Source organism: Apaloderma vittatum, unplaced genomic scaffold, assembly GCF_000703405.1.
Source record: "Apaloderma vittatum isolate BGI_N311 unplaced genomic scaffold, ASM70340v1 scaffold7767, whole genome shotgun sequence".
Taxonomy (NCBI): domain Eukaryota; kingdom Metazoa; phylum Chordata; class Aves; order Trogoniformes; family Trogonidae; genus Apaloderma; species Apaloderma vittatum.
The window spans coordinates 120,327-126,873 of record NW_009727834.1 but is presented as its reverse complement, the minus strand read 5'-3'; the positions used below and the strand labels follow the sequence as shown (position 1 = coordinate 126,873).

Genomic DNA, 6,547 nt, shown 5'->3' with positions numbered 1-6,547 from the left:
TCAGCAGGATGTTACATTTTGCTCTGCTTCTGCCTCCCCCAGAGCATCTTAGAAAGCTATTGAAGTAGCTGACATGTTTCATCATGGATACGGTTGTATATCAGTCATGACTGTGTGCACGTAATGAATCCATGCCTGCTTTGCATATTACTATTAATCTATGAGGTCTTATAAGAAAATTCAAGATCTGAGGAAAAGCCCAGAAGAAAAATCACTTAGTCCTGATGTCAAGTTGACAGTTTACTGGGTATTTTTATTACTCAAGAAGCATTTAGGCTTCGAAACTGGACTCCCAGCAGCTAAGAAATAATTTATCCAAGTAGAGTTGAACTAAATGTTACTCAGTAATTTGGGTACATGTGAAGATGTCTACATACTTTAGAAACTGCTGTGTCATGGACCAAAGCCAGGAATGTTGCATCATGACAGAAGCATTTGTACAAATGTCAAAAAGAATTACCACCCATCAATTTTTTATATAATTGTTAGACATAATAACAAAGTTATAGTAAAAACCATGCTTTTCAAAAAAATGTGGATCTTTCGTATTGTGCAATTTTTAAAAATTTAATAGTACTTTAAACCAGTAATTTTTAGTCAGAGGTATAAATAAACAGAATTACAAATAATCTCCTCCCTTTAGGGAATTGAGTGGAAATGCAACCTTTAATAATGTTTTGTTTCTAGAGATTTCAGTCCTCCCTTCTTAAAACAATTTTGTACTCAATATGTTTAACTCCTCTTTAAATTAAGCCAATCAAACAGATTAAGAAAAAAGTAAACAAGAAAAGAATTAAACTTACACCAAATTTCAAAAGTAAGAGAGGACAAAGCACATCTAGATCGTGTAAGTTAGGACTTCCCAGATCACATTGCACATGGTATTTCAATAGGCGGTAATCATAATCGGGGTAGAAAGTGTGTAGGGGATGGACTAACTGATTTACAGGCTACCTGGGGCATTTTAAGCCGGAATCTTCCCTGCCCAGAATGCAGCAACTCCACTGTTATACTTAATAATGTAACAAAAGATACATGGAGGGTAGTCTTCTGAAGACAAATAAAATACTAAAGAATATCTATGCACTTTAGTTCTAGTCATGCAAAAAAAATGTCAAAAAGCAGTCAAAGCACAATAAATCATCTTGAAAATAAGAAAAAATCACACAGTATACATATATTTTTTTGAGGGGAGAAAGAAAAAGTTTGCCAAGAAAAATCTACAAACACTCCAAAACAAATTACAGAGGGTAGCTACAACGATTTTCCATGTCTGCTGCTTGACTCCTATGATCACTATGATGTGATGTGGTATAAACACAAGGTTTGAGGCTGGACCTTTTTTCTTCTGTCTTGTGTCATAATTTTCTGGCGATTTTTCTTACAAACAGTGGAGTCACAACATGCAGCACTGAGGGAGGCTATGCTATCCTGGAACCCGATTATTAGTGTTTTGGCCAAGGATTATGTCGGATATTGTGTGACATGTTTTTTTCTACCTGGAACTATACAGTGTAACCTGAAATGCTTACTGACTCTTAGTTCTCTAATATCTTCAAATAAGTCTTACTGATTATGGTCCCACATTGGGGAAGTTGCATGTAACCCTATGCAGACAGTGATACTGAGCTTGTCCTTCACGGAGCTGCAAGGCACATGCTATTATGCTATTTTTTTATGATACGTAATCTCTCTCTGTTCAGCTCAGTATCAGCCATCCATGAAGCTGATTACACTGATGTGTTGAATCTGCCCTGGAACAGCAATAGTGTTGTGTAGACTTCAGTCTGGCATTGTTGGCCCTCCTTGAGGAAGGAGGAACACACCTTCAGAGTGTAACAGAGCAAGAGGTGTTTGGGTTTTTTTTGTTTTTTTTTTTTTGTTTTACTTTTTTTTGCTGTGGCCCATTACAGGCTGAGCCGTTATGGAAAAAACCAAGTACTGTGTGTGGTAGCATATGAAGCGAGAGAAATGCCAGCTTCAACAGCTACGATTGTTAACTGTGTTCAGAAACTCTCTGTCTGTGCTGACCTGGCTTACTTCTCGCGTACTCTCCCAAGCACACACGATGATGTTCTGCATGGAGAATAGTTTAGCTCCAGCACAACACTGACCTTTTCTAATACCGATCAATTATGCATCCACAGGTCTGTGATATTTAATGTGGCATCTTATCTCCCCTGTTTGCCACCAGCTTCCCTGCTCTATCAACTGGAAATTGTCTGAGCTGTTGCAGAGAACAATTGCGTCCCTGTGTGTCCATGTTTGTGTGTTATAGTGAAGACTGGCAAACTAGGTTTGCTGTTACAAGGAGCAAGGATGAACCTTTAGTTTGCCAAAATCATGATGAATGCAGAGATATCCTTACTCTCCATGGGACATCAAGTCATCCTCATTACAAAAAAACCAAAATAAAATAACCCAGACACACTAAAGCACAGGGATTTCACACCAGTTTTAATCTACCTGGTGTCTTATCCCTTATTTCAACATGGAAGCTTCTGCATCTCAGGTTCTTCTTCCTTGGTGGTGCCTGAGATGGGCAAATAGATAATTCTCAGAGAATTCAATGTCTGTGTGGATAGTAACAATTCTGGAATATTTCGGGATGTCAAGACACACAGGAAATGCTTCCAAATAATTTACAGCTATTTCATACATTTCACTAAAAAGGTGATATCTGAAGCATAAACTTAATGCTCCAGTTTTCATTAATGGAAGTTGTGAGGGCTGATGAAAGTAGAAAATCAACTTCCTTGACTTCAGGAAGTAATTCTAGATACTGACACAACTGCTCAGTGTATGTCTGGCTGGATGATATGATATGATATACTTTTCTTTAACCATCCATGTGGTATCTCCTATCACGTAATTGCACTGAATACTGATTGAAGGCAATCAGCACTGCTCTAGGACTAAGGCTTTCCTTGCTCCTTTTATCTGTAAAGCAATTTTAAATCCATGTGTTAACAAATTGGATAATCTCGGGCTAATAAAGTAGGAAAGCAGACCAGTAATAAAAATAATTGCCAACTTTAGTGCCAGCAACTGGTTTATTTCTATGTGAAAAATGTGTGGATGATGCAATATTTGTGGACTGAGTGACACATGTTAATCTGTGAAGGGTACAAGTGAAAATCAGGTTTAGATATCCAGATTAGCTTTGTTGCTTCTCTGGGAGTCAGTCACAAGTGGCAGGCAGGCACAGCAGGTGTTCTCTCTAAAGCACATATAGCAGAGGACCTTAATGTATGTTAACAGACTCTGATGTGCCAGGGATATGAAGCAGGAAATTACTGCATTAAAGAAAACAACTGAGGAGACATGTCCAGAACAAACTTACGGGCAAAGCAGAATCTTCTTTTTTGAATCTCTGGTTTTTCAGCTGTTCTTGCGTTTTTGGAAGGATCGTAATGGATTCTGAGAAAGAGACCTCATAGGAGAGCTCTTCTGTTACGGATGGGCTGCCTTTATCTAGTCTGCAGTCTAGACAGCTATTAGCTGGAAATAAGGGAAATTATATATGAATGCTGAATGTATGCTTGCATTTAGTACAAAGACATTAAAAAATTGAACCAAGATGACAAAAATCTTGGGAAAGTAATAAAGGAAGTGCTTCAAAGAGGAATTTCAGTGTAAACCACAGCATGTTCCTGTTTTGTCTGGAGGAAATAACCCCTTAGAAATAAAATCCTTATTTTCATTTTAGATTATTTAACTTGTTGCTTTTCGTGAGAAAGTTAGTCAAGCTGGAACTTCCTGTTTATCAGGAATTATCAAGTTTTTGTACTCCATCCTTGTCTACCCAGGCCAGCAAACTGTGGTGGCCCTTGTCTAATGAACAATTAAAAATAAAAGTTCCTGACAGAAAAATGCTGTTGACACAGTTTCTCAGGTCACTGTTGACTTATTTACAATCATAAGACATTGTGCATATATTTCATATACTCACATACAGATATTTCTTCTAGTTGCTAGTTTAGGTATGTAGCACCAAAAAACAGGATGCAATGTACAATCTTCCAGTTTGAAAAACACTATATCTACTGGAATTTCTGGCAGATACTGCAAAATGTTTTATTGCTGTACTCTAAAATTTAGTCTCCTACTGAAATTAGTGGTTGCCAGTGGAAAATTTTTTAAATCAGTACAACAAAGTACAGAAATACCCTATTGTCATGGAGTCCAAAGTGTGATAACATGAGTTCCAGTGCTGCCAACTTTAATAACTGATCTCTCACACCTCAGGATAATTTTTTAGGTTTCCATTAAGATCCAGCTCCTAGACTCATATGGTTGTTGAACAGAGTCATAATTTTCATTGAAGTGAACCAAAATTTCAGCCCCCAGGACTGCAGAGAAGAGTTTATTAACGTGACGCAATTGCGTTCAAAAGCCATGGAAATCAGAAAGTGAATTAAAAGAAAATTACATGTTTTATAAACATTTACATGCCCCATGGTTTTTGAATCAATACATTTACAGATACAGGGACTTAAATATTTTTTTGCCATTAAATGGCTTTCGGCTTTTGAACTGTGGCCTTAGATTTTGCCTAATGGCCAAGGCATTTAATATGTTTTCCATCTTTCTTTCTACCCTTGGACCTGGAACCACAGACCGCCCATGGTACCCCTGGCCATTTGGTTCCCTATCTGTTCAGGTACAGCTGCGGATGGAGCAGAGGTATCAGCAGAGCAGCTTTTGCAACCAATGAAAATGTCTGTGGCACTATATACAAAGGTAAACATCTAAGGGACTAGTTTAGAATTCAGGTATTAATATCACTTTAGTTAAGCCCTGAACAATGTTTATAGGAACAGTTTTCAAAATAAGAGATGGACATTCCTGCGGAAGGCTGCTGACAGTTACTCAGATACCCAGTAGAGCAGTGCTATGATTTTCATTAGCACTGTCAGTCACTGTCAAGGCAAAGTGTTTATGTGACGTCCAAAATAACACCACTAGTAGATCAGAATAATAGGGCAGAAGCAGAGAAATTATAATTTTCTAATAGTACATTTTCTGCAGTGCTGGAGAAGAAATGTGAAGGAAATATGCATCTTCCTTGTCATGATTTGCAACAAGAAAATACACTGCTGACATGTTTTGGACAAATTCCGCATCATATTGTTTAGAGATTATTTTTACATTCCCAGCCTTGCAACAATCAGTACTTTTTAAATACTGATGCCTCAAGGGCAGCAGTCTGTGTCTGTACAACACTGGTCTTGAACAGGAAACTTTGGTTCCTGCATGACAATAAACTGACAATGATTTTAAGGAAATATATGCAGCATGGCCCCAGCGTGAAAAGAGGGGACTAACCTCTAAACCACAAAAGGATCTTTCTGTCTATCGTTTTCCTAGGAGGAAATGTTACATGTTGGCATACTCACAGCTAACTGATTTCCAAACTGGCTTCTGCCCAGGAAGCTGGATACCATTAGAAGGAACTGGTGACACTGGAACTGTCTCAAATGTGGGCTGATAGGCAAGGAAAAATGATCAGACTGGAGTGAAGGTAAACGTCTATGGACAGAAACTGCTACAGTTCAAGCAACAGTGTATCATTCTCAGCTTACACGCTTTTGTCAAGTTTAAACAATGTGTTGTGATTCACCAGAGTACACGTTTCATAGCCAAGTCTGAGAATTAATCTTCCCCAGGCTGCACAGATTTGGATTGTTTTGAGGTCAGTAATACTGCAGCTCACTGTAACTAATTAGTCCTGTCCTTACATAATGACTTAGCTAATCAGGTAAATTGCTGTACATAATTATGCTAAGTGAAAGGTCCTCATCAGTTTTTAATCCATCCTGCTTTTAACCGTTTTGGCCACAAATCTTTTTGAGGGTTCTCTGACATATGTTAAATATCTGCTGCTACCAAGCACCTATGAGAAATTAGGCTGTTCCTCGCCTTTCAGGATTTGGGCAGCAGCAAATTATTAACAGACAGATGTCCTCCCATAGGTTATATAATAGCACTTTATCAATGAACTGCAAAAACAGATTTAGGGGAAAGAAAAGACCTTTTCTATAGTCAAATCCCTTTCTTTCCAGAAATCACTCTGCACTGTGTGAAAATCAGGAAATTGTGTGTGGCACAAGCAGAGAAAGGGGCTCAGAAACCCAGTGGGTATCACATGAGGAATTTAAAAAATGCTCTGAAAATGAAAATAACTACAACATCCCAAACCAGTCTTGTAATTTTTTCTGCTGTCCTTTCCATCCTGGTTGGAACTCTCTGAGCCCCTCTTTCTCAAACCTTCTATCTTCCCCCTCTGAAACTGATGGTTCAGCCCCAGCCTTCCAGCTCAACTCATAGCTGAGGGCCTCAATAAGCCCCAACAGCTGCTCTTTAAATTGCTAAATTGTCTGTTTATCAACAAGCAGCAATGCCTCAAGGCAAAAATTTTGTCTTTCCCCTTTGTAGCCAATGCATAGGAGCATCATTCATGCTAAAAACTATCAGGTATTTAAAAGATAGGCAACTCTTCCAATTGGAATGCTGAAATAATGTTGCAGTTGTTTTATTCACTCTT

The 6,547-nt window shown here is 38.2% G+C and overlaps 1 protein-coding gene across 1 annotated transcript in view; it reads right to left on the bottom strand.

The window, feature by feature from the left end:
• ARHGAP28 (Rho GTPase activating protein 28) overlaps positions 1-6,547 on the bottom strand; it is a 71,304-nt gene that overhangs the window by 14,643 nt on the left and 50,114 nt on the right. The window contains exons 4-5 of the mRNA XM_009873833.1: positions 5,400-5,487; positions 3,344-3,501 (exon numbers count right to left, since the gene is read on the bottom strand). Coding sequence (XP_009872135.1) covers positions 3,344-3,501; positions 5,400-5,487 — 246 coding nt within the window. The remainder of the gene's footprint in view (positions 1-3,343; positions 3,502-5,399; positions 5,488-6,547) is intronic.